The 16,574-nt window shown below is 45.4% G+C and overlaps 1 protein-coding gene across 1 annotated transcript in view; it reads left to right on the forward strand.

Moving 5' to 3' along the window:
* Positions 1–16,574, forward strand: part of PCSK6 (proprotein convertase subtilisin/kexin type 6) — a 77,077-nt gene that overhangs the window by 45,145 nt on the left and 15,358 nt on the right. Inside the window, exons 12-16 of the mRNA XM_044445005.1 lie at positions 804–940; positions 4,481–4,660; positions 8,498–8,600; positions 11,617–11,813; positions 12,661–12,748. Coding sequence (XP_044300940.1) covers positions 804–940; positions 4,481–4,660; positions 8,498–8,600; positions 11,617–11,813; positions 12,661–12,748 — 705 coding nt within the window. The remainder of the gene's footprint in view (positions 1–803; positions 941–4,480; positions 4,661–8,497; positions 8,601–11,616; positions 11,814–12,660; positions 12,749–16,574) is intronic.

A 16,574-nucleotide genomic window follows, 5' to 3' on the forward strand; every position in this document is an offset into this window, starting at 1 on the left:
AGTCTCGCCTCATACGGCATCCCCTGCAAACCGGCCACCAACCTTGTGGCCCTACGCTGCACTGACTCTAACCTGGCTATATCCTTTCTGTAATGAGGGGCCCAAAACTGAGCACGATACTCCAGTTGCAGGCGCACCAGAGTCGTGTAGAGTGGTAGTAACACCTCTCTTGATCTAGAAGCCACACTTCTGGCTATGCAACCAAGGGTGGTGTTCACCATCTTGACCACCACATCACACTGCTGACTCATGTTTAGCCTGTGGTCAACCAGTACCCCGAGGTCCCTTTCACAAGTGCTGCTCTCCAGCCACTTGTCACCTAACCTGTACTTATGACAGCTATTCCTATGCCCCAAGTGCAAAACCTTGCACTCATTCACATTGAACGCCATCCTGTTGTCTCCTGCCCACTTCCATAGTCTGTCCAGATCTTTTTGGATCTGGAGTACCTGCTCCTCAGTAGTGGCCGCTGCTCCAGGTTTAGTGTCGTCCGCGAATATGATCAGCAGACTGTTCACCCCTTCTTCCATGTTGTTAATGAAAAGATTAAACAGGATTGGCCCCTAGATCTGAATGGGCTTCCGTTACAGCAGCACAGATTTTGCTGGGCCAGCAGGAGAAATTTGTGGGTGGAAAGAGGAGCTCAAGAATGGAACCAGTTACCCGGGTTGGTGGCCGTCACTCACCCCGGATTTTCTGCATTGAGCAGGAGGAGGGCTGGGAAGCCTGCAAGGCTTCCACCAACTCCGCGATTGAACCTGCTGCCTTGCTGTGACCTCTTCATGTTGCCATCCCATTAACAGGCAGCATGATGATTCGAGCGAAGGGTTTAAACACTGGGAATTCATGACTGTCCACTGCTGGGGAGAAAGGGCAGCTGGAGAATGGATACTGGAGATCCAGGATAAGCCATACCATGTCCGAAACCCAGACATGCAAGGTAAGTCCCCGTAAGTGGCTTGTGAAGTGTCTTAAGCAGCGGGAGCTACAACTTTAAAACTTACATGGAGATTTCTGCTGCTTGCTTCCAGCTGCAGCAGCCACTGTGACATGCCAAAAACTGCTTTCTGAGTGCTTAATTGTCATTCCTTCCCTTTCTGGCCCCTTTTCTACTGTGCTTGCCTTGAATTCAATGGGAACTCCATAAATGAATCCTGTGGAATTTCGATACCACTCGGATGCCCTGCCCCAGCAAGAGGGACCCATACGCAGTTGTGGTATTTATTCCCCCGCAGAACCCCTGCAGAAGCAAGTGCGCTTTATGTATGAGTGGAGGTGCTCATCCTGGCTGCACAGAGCCGGCTGGGTGCATCTTTCCATGCAGGCAAAGTGTGGATTCCCATCCAGGATTATCGGCTGCTGTCCCAGAGCTGAACTGGGCTCAGAGAATGAATGCAGTGGTGGCTGAGCAGCATGGGTGGTGGAGGTGGGAAGAAACGTGTTTGTGTAACACTGGTAAGTTCCAGGGGGCTGTTTGCTTCCTAATGAATACCGCAACACAACCGTACATACAGAACAAACCTCTTCTTCTCAACAATTTTATAACAAAACAGCATGAATAATTATAACAACAACAGAATACTACAACCCCTGCACCCAGGTCCCTGGCAACAGCCCCAGTTAAAAAACAAACAAACAACTGGCTGTAAATCCACAGAGTTCAAGTGTCCTTTTGAATCCAACTCAAATGAAAGAATTCAAAATGTCCTCTTCCACTGGTCTGAACACAAGCATCAGCTGCGTGCACAGAATCTTCAAAACTCTGGAAAATGCCAATTCAGTTGCATGTACATGAATTCATTATGTGGATTCACCCCCCACCCAACACAAGCAGGAAGGAATTATTCCTACCCCAAGTCATCCAGGGCCTTTGTGGCAACACCAGTTTCTGCCTCTTCACCTTCCCTGTTCTTTTTGATTCAAATTTCTTAGTCTCACCCCTTTGGGCTGCACCAGTATTTCACAGGGGTTACTTTTGCAACTGTTTTTCCTTTTCCCTGTTTTCCAAGGATGAGATTCCAGCAGCTGAGACGGGTGGTCACTCTAGGAACTCCCTCCTCTCCTGTCTTTGGCTGCATGATTTGGAAAATCAACAAATAAATTGAAAGCTTTCCCTGTACCGAGCTATGGTGGACAAGCTTTTGAATTTGCCTTTTTTAAATATACCAGTCACACCATTTGAGGCACAGATTGCATGGTCCTCTTCTCCCCACTGCACCTCTTACTAAATTCTGTAGTTCTCTAGAGTGGCAACATGGATGCCCTTGGGATGTAGGCCTCTTCTTTCCTAATGAGTTTTCCTCCCCACCACCCCCTCTCCTAGTTTTCAGACCTCTTGCCTACCTGCCTCCCCCACTCTTTCCCCATCAGAGTCACGTATGGTGTTCAGAAAGTTTTCCCCCATGTTAATACAAGAAGACCTTGGGCTCTTCAAAACTCATTCAGTTGGAGCAGGAGGCAAAAGAGCATCAATCCCTCTGACACACGTGCCATTAAGAGGTGTCAAGATAACGTTAAATGCTGGACTGCTGGCAGTAGGGGTGTGCACCTTTCCAGCAGGGCAAATGCTGGAGTTAGAGTCTCTCTTGCTGCACTTCTGCTCCTCCAAGCATTTGACAGTGGAGCAAGTGGGCAAACTTGGCCCAGACGTTGAACTTTGCTCATGCCTTTCCATGAGGCCCTCCCAGTTACCATCCAGTTGCAGCCTAGCTTTGCTGAAGGACTGAGAACATTCAGGTAATTGGAAATACAAATAAGTGGCAACCACTGCAGTGGCTGATGTGGGGCTCCAAGGAGGGATAGCAAATTTGAACAAGTGGGAAAGCTGGACAGAGACTCCCTGTGGCTTTTAAATGTATACAGATTTATAGTCCACACCCTGTGCATGACAACATGCTGGGGATCTATAGCATGGGATTAATAGGCTTCTTTTATTGCTTTACAGTAGAAATAAATCTTGCACTGAAAACATTAAAGTTCTGCAATCCATAACTGTGTTGTAAACTAGTACAATGCATGCATATTTCAGCTGTTTAGACATTCTGAATGTGCATGCTTTAGTTGCAGCTCTGATATTTATATTTTGTGCATCGGGAACATGATTCCCTCTGGAGGAACGCTGGGGGAGCAGGCAGAGAGAGATGGTACGGCAGTAGGGATCTGTGGCAGGGAGTCATGACAGCAAGAGCTATGCAAGGCTCCAAATACTGGGTCACTGCAAGTGTGTATGTGGATGTCCCACTGTTACTTTGCGGAACATGAGGACTACATGCTTGCTTCTAGGAGAAAAAGGGGGCCTCTTAATCAGCACCACGGCCATTTGGCGCCCATATTCTTGGTGTTGGTGCTGATTTAGGTATCTCTGGTCATTGCTTTTGAATGCTTGTTAGCAGGTTGTTTGTAGCGGAGGACCATTTCAGCAGATGACATTGCATTCTGAGTGTGTGTGTGTGTGTGTGTTTCTGACTGCCTCCCAACATATATTCACCAAAGAAAATTGCTTTAAATCTCTGCAAACAGATTCCTCCTCATGCCCTTCCTGGAACTCTTTACAGCAAATTTGTTCTGGACTCTGGTGGATTAATTCTGAAGCTCCTTGATATATTTTTCAAACCCTCAAAACCAACCCCAATCCTAAACTACATTTTATTGGAAGAGTACCCATTATGCTTTCTTAAAACTTTTCATCAGGTTGATGTACAACCAAGAGGGCCTTTTAAAAATTATTCCTGAGGAAAGAATCTTGGAGTAAAATGCCAAGGCACTGTGCCTGCCAGCAGACCTTAAACTCTCTCCTGGGAATAAGCGGGATTAAGTAATTCTGATTTGAACAAAGTGCATTGGATACTTGAGTAAGTGGCGTTTTAGAGCATCACTGAGTTGCATTCTGAAACTTGCCCTTTGGGAAGCTTTCCACTGCAGCTTGTTTCCGGAGAAATGTGCATAAAAATGTGGATATTAGGAAAACATATGCACAAGACAGCACTTCAGCAATGTGGAATACTGCAGGAAAATACATTTAAAATGATCATCTTATGAAACAAATTCAAACAAGTTCAAACAAAAAGTTTGGATTTCTGATTTTTTAAAATTTAAAAAAATCCCATAAGCTGTTCTAGAAAACTGCTGGAACAACTTGACCTCAAAAAACTAACACTCTCAGCAAAATTGGGATTGAAAACCTGTCCATCCCTAATCAAAGTGGCACAATCAATTCTACCACCTCAGAACTCTTCTGTTTATTTATAGACACACATAGATAAGAACTTAAGGTTGAAGTAAAGGCTAGCAAGGAATTGCAGTTTCTGTCCCCTGCCCCCTGCAACCCATTAAGTTGCTTCCTTAAGTATCACAGAAGTCCGTTTTGGTAACTTGCACACTTACTTAATTTGAATCAACAGATTAATCCATTAAGGCCCATGACTGCTCAACTACCATTATTATTTGTTAACAGTCCTAATTCTTTCTTAAACCTTTATAGGGAAGTTAAAAGAATGGAGTCTCATTTTATATGGAACAGCTGAACCCCCATACTCCAATTTCAGCACCCATCACTCCAGGACAAGAATGCTCGAAATGCCATCATCTAACATGGAACTCTCAAAAGTTGCTTTCTTCCAAAATCAGATGGAGGTGCTGGAAGATGAGGAGGAGTACACAGGTAATGTGCCCAAAGACCATTCTTTCTCTGTGGTTGTTTCCAGACAAAAGGCTCCTTTTAAAAACTATTCTGCTATTGCATCTTTTTCTCCCTACTTGATATTTTTTGAAAATAAAGATGCTGAAGTGGTGGGAAAACACAGAAGGGTTATTGGTGGAGGATACCACTGTCTGGACCCCCTGGAAAATTCCACGAATGAGGCAAGATGATTGCAGGATAAAAGCCTGATCTGAAAGTATTGCCCTCTTTCTTTCCAAATCCTTCTTCTATGCATGAGTAAGCACAGCTGTTTCTTTTTCCTTCTTGGAAAAACACTGAAAAGACCAGTTTGCCACCCAGTAACATGAGGACTCTTTAATCTTCTCCTGCCAAGGCCCCTTCTAGAGAAGCTACTCCTTTGGCTTCCAAGAAATTGTCCCTATTAAAACTAGCAAAGGATTTAATGTGCCCTCCCTTAGGACTGACAATAGAAATTTAGATAAAATAAGAATCTGCTCAGGTTCCTAACAATTGTGCCTTTAATTAAAACAACAACAACAACAGGGAAATTTCCTGCCCTTATGGGGCTCTGCAGATATGCTTGAAAGGGTGTGGAAAATGCACACTGAATTACAGATGTGATTGAAAGAAATTACTCCTGGCCATGGGATGGTCTGCAGCAGCAGATACCACTCTTTTCCTTTTCTTGTGGCTGGCAGAAAATTTTGTAAAAATATGCAAAACAGAACAAATGGAAAAGCATGTTGTACAAAAATAGAACTGTCACACAAATATGCTTAATTTGAATAGCCTCTACAGAGCACAGAATTAAAAGGGGGATTGATTGCACAATTTTTAGATACCTTTGCAACAGATATCTCTTTTCATTTCATACATGTATCCCATCCCATGACTGATGGGGATATAATACACAATTTCATAACACAGTTGTGCCACCAATTTCCACACTGTGTGCCAGTTTTCACTAATGTGACACAAGGGCAGAAATGTGCCTTGGAAAAATTAAACCACGGTGTCTGTGTGGGACCCACCTCTTCCTGCGTGCCTTCCAGGGAGGGGGAATCCTGTGCAGCACGGACCTCCACTCTCTGCACTAGCATATTGGTAGTGCCGTCATCTTGAATGACCGCGTGAAAACACGACGGTGCAGGATTGCCCTGCACTGCATCTGACCAAAGCTCCTGGGAAAACCTTGGAAGCATTATCATTATGAACTGTGCAAGGCCCAGATAATTGCTGCTACAACGAGGATTTTTTTCTGTAGTCACGCCTGGGCTTTGGAGCTGTTAAGTGCTGAGGTTCCTCCTTTGTGCATTCAAAGCCACAGCCTTTTTCCTTGCAACGTGTTCTTTATTGACCAAAAGGGGGGACACAGACCACAGAATGAATCTCTGAGCATGCACAGAGCGGTTTGTTGAACCCAGTCTAGCATTCACCTCTAGCAACTCTTCTTAGGAGCATGTGCGCATGCCTGGGCCCCATCCCTTTCCGAGGGGCCTTCTGAAAACAAGTATGCCTCCTCTTTGCATGCCGATTCTCTAATTGGGCTGCCCTCCTCTGCTGACACTGTGCCATGGGGTCAAGAGTTGGGACCGCTCGTCTGAGTCTGAGAAGTTCCCCTGCTCCGAGGCCCCTACTGCCAGCTGTGCATCTTGGTTATTCCCAGAGGCTCTCTGCCCACCTGGGGAGTTTGGCCTTGCGATGAGCCACTCTGCTGCTTTCATCTCAGTGCCTCTGCCTGGCCCTCATTCCCAGGCCCTCTCCTGCTCCTGCTCCTGCTCCTCTCCCCCTTCTCCTTCTGATTCTCCTGGAGGTCAGCCAGCAGCCCTTGAGAATGTACACCCAAAGCAGCCCCCTTTTGCACTCCCAACAGGGGCTTCCTCTACAGGAAGCTACCTCGGCTGGCTCCCTCCTGACCTTCCGACTGCTAGCCAAAGGCATTCCAGTTTCAGAGGGTATGATGCAGCACTGATCCTTCCTCCCCCAGTACCAGTACTCAGACTGACATATTCCCAAGAGGAAGGAGGTGGGTGAGGACACACAGGAGTTGTCTAATGCAGCCGTGCTTTACAGACTGAAGGTGTGGAAGCATCCCAGACACATCACCCTTCTCCTGGAAAGCCCTGTCCCATCCTTAAGCCCTCACTGATGGGACAAAGGAGTGGGCAGGATGCCCAGGAGGAATCTTAACTGGGCTGCCTTGCAGTTGCAGAGGAGACCTTGGCTCGCTATTTACACAGACGCATCCTTCTGAGGACAAGAGTAAAGTCTGTCTCCAGCATTAATCCAGGAAAATCCCGCACCCAAGGTACCCAACGTGTTTGGGGAACTGCACCTTGTGCTAACGAAGGGGTGGGCAGCCTGTGGCCCTGCAAATGCTTTGGTTGGGAGCTCCCATAATTTCTCAGCTCTGGCTATGCTGACTGGGACAAATAGGAGTTGTAGGCCAAAACATCTGGAGGGCCACCAATTGCCTGTCCTTGCACTAAGGCTTTGTAGCAACCACTTCCTTGGGGCAATCACACGGCCAAACTGCATAGCCATGCCAAGTCTTCCTACAGGCTTGTTTTCTGCACTTCAGGCCTTGCGACACTAACCCCTGTAAAGAGATGGTCAAGAAATGTGAAGTATGGCTGGTTTGGCTGATATCCTGTCTCCTAATATTAGGGCTGTGAGATAAATGTTAGGTTCTGTTTGCATCAAGTATGACCCTTAGTTTATACAGCCACTTCCTGTGAGCTGACAGTGTTGAGAAGCCAAGAGTAGGTGAACTTTTTTGGATGCAACCTGAGCATACTTCTGTTAAAAACTGTCGCAGATGCAGCTTTGTTGTCCTTCCAAACTTTTTCTGCCACTGGTATTCAATTATTAACACAGTAATTTCCTGTAGTGTTGGAGTCTCTTTCCAGGTGGTCCCATAAATGTTGGAAAAACCTCTAAATACACAGACACACATGTTTCATACACAACTGCATAGTTTAGTTTAGTTCTGAAAACAATCCAAAAAATCTGAGCTCTGAACTCATGAACCACAAATTTGCCTGCTTGTTCTGGTAAATCAGGACTCTGTCACAGATTTTGTTATGAGAATCTTGGCTTTCCTTAAGCAAGTTTTAGGTCTTCATGTTTGCCAATAAACTATTTTGGAGGCATAGAGACAATGCTTAGAAGGAAGCTTAGAAATGAAAAGGGCTGCAGGATTCACGGACTGGGCCATTATAGTGTAAACCTTTGGTGTGTATAGCCAGTCCATGGAGTAACGAAGCCAAGCTAGGATGCTCCTGGGTCCTGGATAATATTTCAGGACCTTAAAATAGCTGTTCTGTTGTTTTGGACAGCAGATATACAAAATACCTCTATACAAACTATGGACTAGCTCTTCCTGATGTAGTAAAGCTGAGAGGTAACACTTCAGACTCCAGGTGGAGGTTGCCATGGACTAAATGTTCTCGCACTAAATATATCCCTGACCAGATCATAACAGGAAGAGAGGCCTTGCCTAGCCTTCCAGGCTATCCTGCAGGCTGAAGATACAGGTAGGTTTACAATCCCAGGCAGAACTAAGCTTGGACTAGTTGGATTGCTTGTCACTGCTGAACTTCTGGCATGAAGTGTATACTAACCAAAAATGCCCTGTTGGGTTTTATGTCTCATCGTGATTTCTGTCATATTTTGGGGTGGTGAGGGAAAGAACAGTCAGAGCATAGTATTTCCAGTTTTATTTTCCTACTGGTATATGCTGCATTGATAAAATGTGAGTGCTGGATGCAGTTTTACAGGCTGCACTAGGGAGAGTTTTATATCTCTTCTTTCAGCAAAACTGTCTGTCTCTCTAAGGTCTGTGTCATACAGAATGTGGAGACAAAGGATGTGACGGTCCCAATGCTGATCAGTGCCTGAACTGTTTCCACTACAGCCTTGGAAGCCTTAAAACGGGCAGGTAATCAGTGAGAGGGCCCGGGGAAAAAATAGATTTCTTTGTAGGGCCGTATCAATCCTACCCGTAAGACTTTTGTAGCAGCAATTGCATTATATGTCACATGAACTCTCCAGGGACCAGCAACTCACTTGGCAAGAGGGGCAGCCCCCCTTTCTGTGCATACCCTGGCCACTGTGAGAGTCAGCCCCTTTGCAAGTACCCAGGCAGCATGGGGGGAGGCTGGCATGAGCTTCCCCAGAATCCCACTGCAATGAAAAGCCATTTTCAAGTCCCCTTTTTGCATTTTAACATTTCCATCTCCACCTTTTTTAGAGATTATGAAAGGCAGTGTGACAAGCTGCTTCAAATTGTGCCCAAGTGGCATTCTTGTCAGGGTTGCCTGTGGCTCGTAAATATTTTTTTGAACCCTCTAATTTTCAAAAATACTTGCAGGGGGAAAACATAAACAGATTTTAGCCACACTTCTGCATGTCTGGGGAAACCAGGAAGCTTTATTGGGCAGGGTTGGTGCCTGCTGAGCACTGCTCTTTCCACCTTGGGTTTGGTAGCTGTCAGGCTGAGCTGCCAAGCAAGAGAACAGGCTCAAGTGATCTTTGTTCACAGAAAGGAGATGGTGGGATTTAAACCCCTCCATGGCATGGGATCCTTTCCTCATCATAGTCCTCTGGGAGTTGCACATTTTGCAATTTCCCCCAAGACTCTCCTTGCATTTCCACAACTTTTTCTGGGGAGAAGGAGTACTGACAGCTGCCAGAATCCCTTTAAAAGTTGCTTTTCATAGAGCAATGGGGGTTATGGACTGGGAGGTATTTAACCATAGGTCCCAACCAAACTATCCCATTGCCCCATCAAAACCCCCATTTAAGGAGGGCAAGGATGGGAGAAATAACCCACAATGGCCCCCTGAACCTGGCTTATTGCCAGGGTGTGTGTCATGATGTGCAAATCCATCAATTGTAAGCCATTGTATAAACATGTAAAGCTATTGTTTCATTCATTCATAAATGTCAGAGTAGGAAATATATAATGTAGATGCTTTTAACACCATATTTTTTTAAAAAACAGTTAAAATATTATAAAAAACAGGTACAGGGAACACTGAGACTTGATAGAATGCATGCACTGAAACACCTCATCATATGCTATGGAATGCCTGGAAGTAGGTTGGACCTGTGATCCATCTGTTACCATCAGCTTTACATCTGAGCTTATCCCTGGGTATGATGCTTGTTTCCACCACATCCCCCTTGCAAGGCATAAGATCTTTTGCCAACGTTATGAAGTATTTGCTTCTGGAGGATGTGTATTTCCCAGTTCACTCCACTAAAACACATTTGGACATGCTTAGAATAAAAAGAATACTTTTATTACATGGAAGGCAGAACAGGCAGAGAGTCTTAAAGCCAGTTCACATCTTATAAATGTACAAGTTGGGTAAGCAAGGCAGAAAATATAAACCATACACATTCATACTTCTTAATTTGCAAAATGACAAAGAAGCCAATGCTTTAGCGTGCCCTGTGAATACTTTAAGTCCTTTATTCCAGGTCTCAAGTCAAGTCTGTTCTCAAAGTCTCAAGAGCCAACTTTAACAGAAAAAAGGAGGTGGTGGTGGGGTGTATGTGTGGGGGGATGGGAGAATTGTAACCTCCCCCCTCATATTCCTATCTGCACTTCCCTCAGTGATGCAGTGAGGTCCTTTCCTTCAACCACAATTTATTTAAACAAAGCTGGGCTGTTATTCAAATTTATCAAGATTGCAGTTTAGAAAACCATTTCCTTTACACGATTGGCTCCCAGCCTGGCACTGTTATTCTCCCTGGAAAGCATGGGAACAGAACAGAGGCAGCAGACAGGAGAAGCACTATTGTGTGTCCTGCTGAGGAGAGCAAAGTGTGCCAAGGAGAGCAGAAGCCTTCCTCCTATACAGGTAGTCACTGAGTTGCAGATGAGTTCCGTTCCTGAGAATATCCTTCAGCCAAATTTGTATGTAAGTCAGATTACATGAGTAAGCCAAATGTTTGTCTTACATTTTACCTTTCTGTGCACACCTAAGAAACACTTTCATATTCACTAAAACATCTTAAACACAATGCAGCACTGTAATAATGATAATGATGCAGTAATAATAATAAATTAAGTATAGGTACTGAAGAGAGAGAGATAATTTGTATGTATGTGTGCAGGTATACAGTAATATAAAAAGATAAAAACAAAAGAGAGAAATAACCAGAACTTCCTTTCTTTTTATACAGTTGGGTAATGTTGGCAGGCCTGTTGGCCTCTTTGGAGGAGATCAAGCCTGCCAAATTCTACTCAGACAGGTACTGGTTCTCTCTCTTTCATTCCTGCTGCCGCCAATTCAGCATCATTTCCCCATCTGCAGCATGCGGGCAGTGGCGCCCAAAGGTACATGTACATATTTTCATCCTGCCCAAGGCTATCAGGGGTTTTTCCCTGGCTATTGTCCTATTCCTCAAAACTCTGTGAGACGGGATGAGTACTGAATGCATGAATGGCCCAAAGTCATTCACTTAGGCTCATGGCTGAGAGCAGATTTGGACCTGGGACTGAAATCCTGGCCTAAAATTGTTCAGTGGTCTTCAGCACAGAATAGACTGCTATAATTCCCTGTAATCACTTGAAGGATCATTTGTGGGGTGGTTGTTATTCTAAGCTAAGCGTTCCACAATCCTGGATGGACAATGGACAATTCCATCCTGCTCTCAGTAAAGCAACAACGGCGTCCCTCAGTCAAGGCTTGGCAAAGGCATCAGTAAATGATGGATCATTTCCCTTACATCCTAAGATAATTTTCAGAGGACTTCTACAGGTACCCTGCAAAATGGAGTGAGGTGGGGGGCTACTCTGGAAGGCCCTTCTCAAACAGGCTTCTCTGACACCCATGTTGTGGTCCTTTGGGCACCAGAGGAAGAGGATTTGGATTCCCCAGGCTTTTTAGTCCTTCTGTTTTTAAAAACTGAATGAAACAGAAGTGTTGTGGTCTCTTTTCCAGGAAGTGTGTGAATTCCTGTCCCGCTGGCTACTTCGGAGACAGTGTGCAGCGAAAGTGTCGGCGATGCCACCGGGGCTGTGAGACATGCCTGGGCAGGAGCCAGAACTCATGCATGACCTGCCGGCGTGGCTTCTACCACCACCAGGAAACTAACACCTGCGTGATGCTCTGTCCATCTGGGTTTTACTCTGAGGAGGGTAAGGGAGGGAACTGCTTATCACGGGAAGGCATCAACGCATTTAAAGGCATGTGGTTTTTGTTCAGCCTGCCTGTTCATTTCAGATTTTGCATACTGTCATACTCTTAGATGAAGGAAGGATAAGAGATCAGATCTGACATGCAGATGAAGCAGATGAAGTTGCTCTTTTACACCATCTCTTTCAGTAACACACAGCAAGCAAAGTGCCTCTCAAATAAACTGCACTCTTAATACAAAGCTCTATCAATTAACATTTGTCCCCGCCTCTTCAAGTAGGACCCCTGAAAATTAGTCAAGGATGCCTGTGGTCCATTGATCTCCCAGTTGCAGCTGAGTCAGCACTGCAGCCCTACTCTAAGCTTGGTGCGATAACAAATGAGAATCTAGTTTTGAAGAAATGAGAACCCATTTCAGGCTGTAAGTGAAGGATGTCCAAATGATGTAACCAGATTGGTTTTAATCAAGATGTTGATTTAACCTCTTCCATATTTGAGATGGGACAAATATGGCTCCTGGCAGCACAAAGCCAGTTTAAAGTTTGTGAAGTTTTAAAATAAGCCCGTTATTTTTCATTGTTGCATTTCTGCTCTTGGTATATCAGGTTTCTGAATATTTAGGATATGCCAATTTAATTCTTCTCAGATGTGTCTCCAAAAGGATGCAGTCTCAACAATTATTTGTACAAGCAGAAATGACGAAGTTGCTTATTTTGTCGTTCCTCCCTGTCAAAACATCAAGAGTACTCTTATTACTCAGTATTATTACCCGATACTAGATGGTTGCAATGATTTACTCTAATCCTTTCAATTTTCTGTTTTTTTCCCCTACTCCACATTCTCCAAAAGGTCAAAGACGTTGTCACAAATGCCATCAGAACTGTAAGAAATGCACTGGGGAGATGGACAGATGCACAGTCTGCAAAGACGGATTCAGGTAAACTGCTGATGGAAAAACGGTGCTAGGTTTTTGGAATATAGCTGTCGCTCTTTCGCAATCATGAATGCTGCAGCTTGCAGATTATTTAATGAGGAAAAGGGCCCCAAGTGTTGGTGTGTGGTTGCATCCACACCAGGTACCTCTAGGAAGGCCACGGGCAGGATGTAGATAGAAGCAACAGCCCTTTTGTCTCCGTCCTTTTTCTTCTTCCCCGACTCTCCCCTGCCAAGTGAAACTTTTCCTACCTGCACAGTCTCATCCTGACATCTCTGAAGGCTTCTCTTCATGAGGCATTTCCCTCTGCTTTTCTGAGACGGCTTCATAGAATCATAGACTAGTAGAGTTGGAAGGGGCCATGAAGGCCATCAAGTCCAACCCTCTGCTGTTGCAGGACCCCAAATTATACCATCCCACTCAGATGGCTGTCCAGTTTCTTTCTGAATGTCTCTAGTGTGGGAGAGCCCACCACCCTGCTAGGCAGCTGGTTCCACTGTTGTAGTGCTCTGACAGTGAGGAAGCTTTTCCTGATGTCCAGCCTGAATCTGGGTTGTCGCAGCTTGAATTGATTATTCCATGTCCTACACTCCAGCATCAGTGAGAAGAGATCTTGACCTTCCTTTGTGACAGCCTTTGAGGTACTTAATATCCCTCTTTGAGGGATATCATGTCCCCACTCAGTCTTCTCTTCTTAAGGCTGAACATGCCCAGTTTTCTCAGTCTCTCCTCACAAGACAGTGTTTCTAAACCCTGGATCATTTTTGTTGCCCTCCACTGGACCCTTTCTAATTTACCTGCATAGATTTCTTAAATCTTGGTGCCCAGAACTGGACACAGGATTCCATGTGAGGTCTGACTAGTGAGGCATATAGCGGAACTACTATTTCTTGTGATCTGGAAGTAATTTTCTTTGCAAGAGTGAGGCGACCTTAGGTGTGGTGCTTGTACTTGGTTATTCAGTTTGATCCAAAAAGACATAGTGCTTGCGTCATCTAGTGGCTTAGGGCCAATCTGGGCAGAATGGTAAGCGCATGTATTTTGCATGTCCAGTGTTTTCCTTCTTCTAAACAGCTGTGTGGGATGAGATCATGATCAGGGACCAGCTGGGGAGTGGGGGGGTTAGGGTAGCCTTTCCCCCTGCCAGAGTCCCAGGGAGAATCACACAGGCACTGCAGAGCTGCTTTTAGCCCGGGAACAATGCTCCCTCCTTCCCTCTCAGCAGTGAGAAGAGTTTTTCCATGAGAGTGGAGTGTGAGGCTTCTTGGGATGGACAGGACAGGACAGGACAGGACAGGACAGGACAGGAAAGGGGTGCCCCTGCAGCACCTGCTCGCAAAGGACCCTGGGGAAAAGCCAGAACTGGGCATGTGCAATCACTTACCTAACATTACTCTGAGCTTTGAGCTACATACAAGTCCTTCCTCTCTCCAGAATCCCCTTCTTCCCAGATGGCAGACAAGGTCTCTGGGCAATTTACAACCACACACAAAGCACAACGTAAAATACAGAGAACAATACAAATATCATACAATGAAATATTAAAAGCCACATTTAAAATAAATTGTTAAAAGCTACAATACCAATTCAGTTATACAAATTAAACCACATGACCTTTTTACGCATCTGACCTAATGTCCCCATATAATATTAAAGCTAATTAAGTGCCACATCGTAGAGGACAGTCCTGATCTGGTGCCAAAAAGATAACAGAGTTGGCAGCAGGCAGACCTCAGTAAAGTCATCCTCTCCTAGCCTCAGCCCTCCGTCTGCAAAGAGGGGATGGCCCAACTTTCAGTGCTGTTGTGAGGAATACAGCGAGGCAGACTCCAGAAATGCTCTGTGCAGCCTTCTTAATTTAGTGTAAGAGAACCAGCGTGGTGTAATGGCTGGAGTACTGGACTTGGACTCAGGAGGCCTCTGAGCCATGAAGCTCCGTGGCTGACCTCGGGCTAATCACTGACTCTCAGCCTAACCTACCTCATAGGGTGGCTGTGAGGATTAAACAGAGAGGAAGAGGATGTGTGAGTCACCTTGGCTTTCTTGCAAGAGAAAAGATGAGGAGGAGGAGGAGGAGGAGGAGGAGGAGGAGGAGGAGGAGGAGGAGGAGGAGGCCTACCTCTACCTATCTACCAATGGCCAGGCTGGGTTCAGGTGGCAAAGGGGACCGTCTACCTAGCTGCAGACTGCAGTGCTCCCCTGCCCAGCCCCCTTTGCCCTATTACTGAGTTCTTCCTGAAGCACTTAATCTTCTGCGCCCTTCATCCTAAATTCAAATGACTCGCAATAGATATATTTGGAAAGGAGAGGCACAAGAATCTTTTGGAGGGGGAGGAGCAAATAAAAATGTTTATGTTGAAGCATATAAAACACACATTTTTCTGTACAGCCTCTGAGGCCTCCTTCAGACTTGCCCAAGGCAGACTGTGCGCTGTGTACTGCACAGGTTATGACTCCAAACACGTTGTGTTTACTTTCTGAAGGAGGAGTTCGCTGGGCTGGATCTGCACACTGCAAATTAGGGCACACCTGGTTTGTAGCCTTTAACCTAAGTATGGAGATCCCTCCCTCGCCTGACCTCTTCTGACACCAAGTTTGTCCAAGAGGACGGATGGAGGTTCAGTTGAAAATATTAGAAACTTTCCTAGAGTAACCCTGGCTAATTAATAAGCTGGCAGCTTTAAAAAAAATACCGTGTGGTTTTACAGTATATAAAACAGCATCCCAGTACAGACAGCATGTTATGAAGGGTGATGTAGGAGAAGTCTGACAGTCAATATTATGGGAGGGTTTATATCCTGCCATGAGACTGAATGCTTCTCAAGGGAACTTCAGATGAATGGTGCTCTCACACCCGTGTGCACCCTCCAAACGCACACGGTCCAGCAGTCCGTGCTCTCCTTGCCAACGTGCAGCTCCCTTCGCCTCTGCAATTCCAGAACAACGATTGGGCAGCTCTTCTGGTGAGGGGATGGGGCACTGGGAAGCTGCTCTGCCTTTGCCCGGTGGATGAGGGCGCGCAGGTTCCCTGCGATTTTGCTCCTTTCTTCTGATTTCTTTATGAGCGATTTGCTGTCTTTCGCAATGTGTCTGCTGCCTTGGAAGTTCAGGATTTTAATGTCACACAGAAAGCAGTGGAGTACTGCAATATCGCAACAATATGACATGCAGCAGGAGGCAAAGTTGGCAGATACAACTGAAAAAAATAAAAGCCTGCAAGAGCAGATAACATGTTTTAATCCTGGCCGGATTAAAAAGTTTTAGCCAAGGGCCTATTGTGATTACTATAGTTATTGTATTGCATATATACCTTGCTTTTCTTCTTGCAAGGAACTTAAGGCACTTTACAAGGTTCTCCACTCCATTTTATCCTCACAACAACAACCCTGTGAGATATTGTAGGCTAAGAGGCAGTGACTGTTCCAAAGTGGGCTTCGTAGGTGAGTGAAAACTTGAACCCAGATGTCCTGGGTCCCCAGTCCAGTACTCTAAACCACTACACCACATTGGATATACAACTCATTGTATCAGGCAAGTTTCCTTGGGGAGGGATATCCAGATTCGGGGCACCACCACTGAAAAGGCCCTTTTCCCAGTTGCCATCCACCCAGCCTACAATACACTCTACAGGGATGGCAAAGCACAAAGCAAACGATCCCTTCCTCCAAGGTGCTTACAGTTTAAAGCTGGAATCTCTGAGAATATAAAAGCAAGGGAGAGTTGAGAGCTGAAGCATGGGAAGAGGGTTCTAGAAGCAAGGGATTATTCTACGTTTTCATATTTTGAGAGAAGGAGTAAGGATCTAGAACCCCCGACCCCCCAAAGCATT

Source organism: Varanus komodoensis, unplaced genomic scaffold, assembly GCF_004798865.1.
Source record: "Varanus komodoensis strain SLA01 unplaced genomic scaffold, ASM479886v1 scaffold46_3, whole genome shotgun sequence".
NCBI classification, from domain to species: domain Eukaryota; kingdom Metazoa; phylum Chordata; class Lepidosauria; order Squamata; family Varanidae; genus Varanus; species Varanus komodoensis.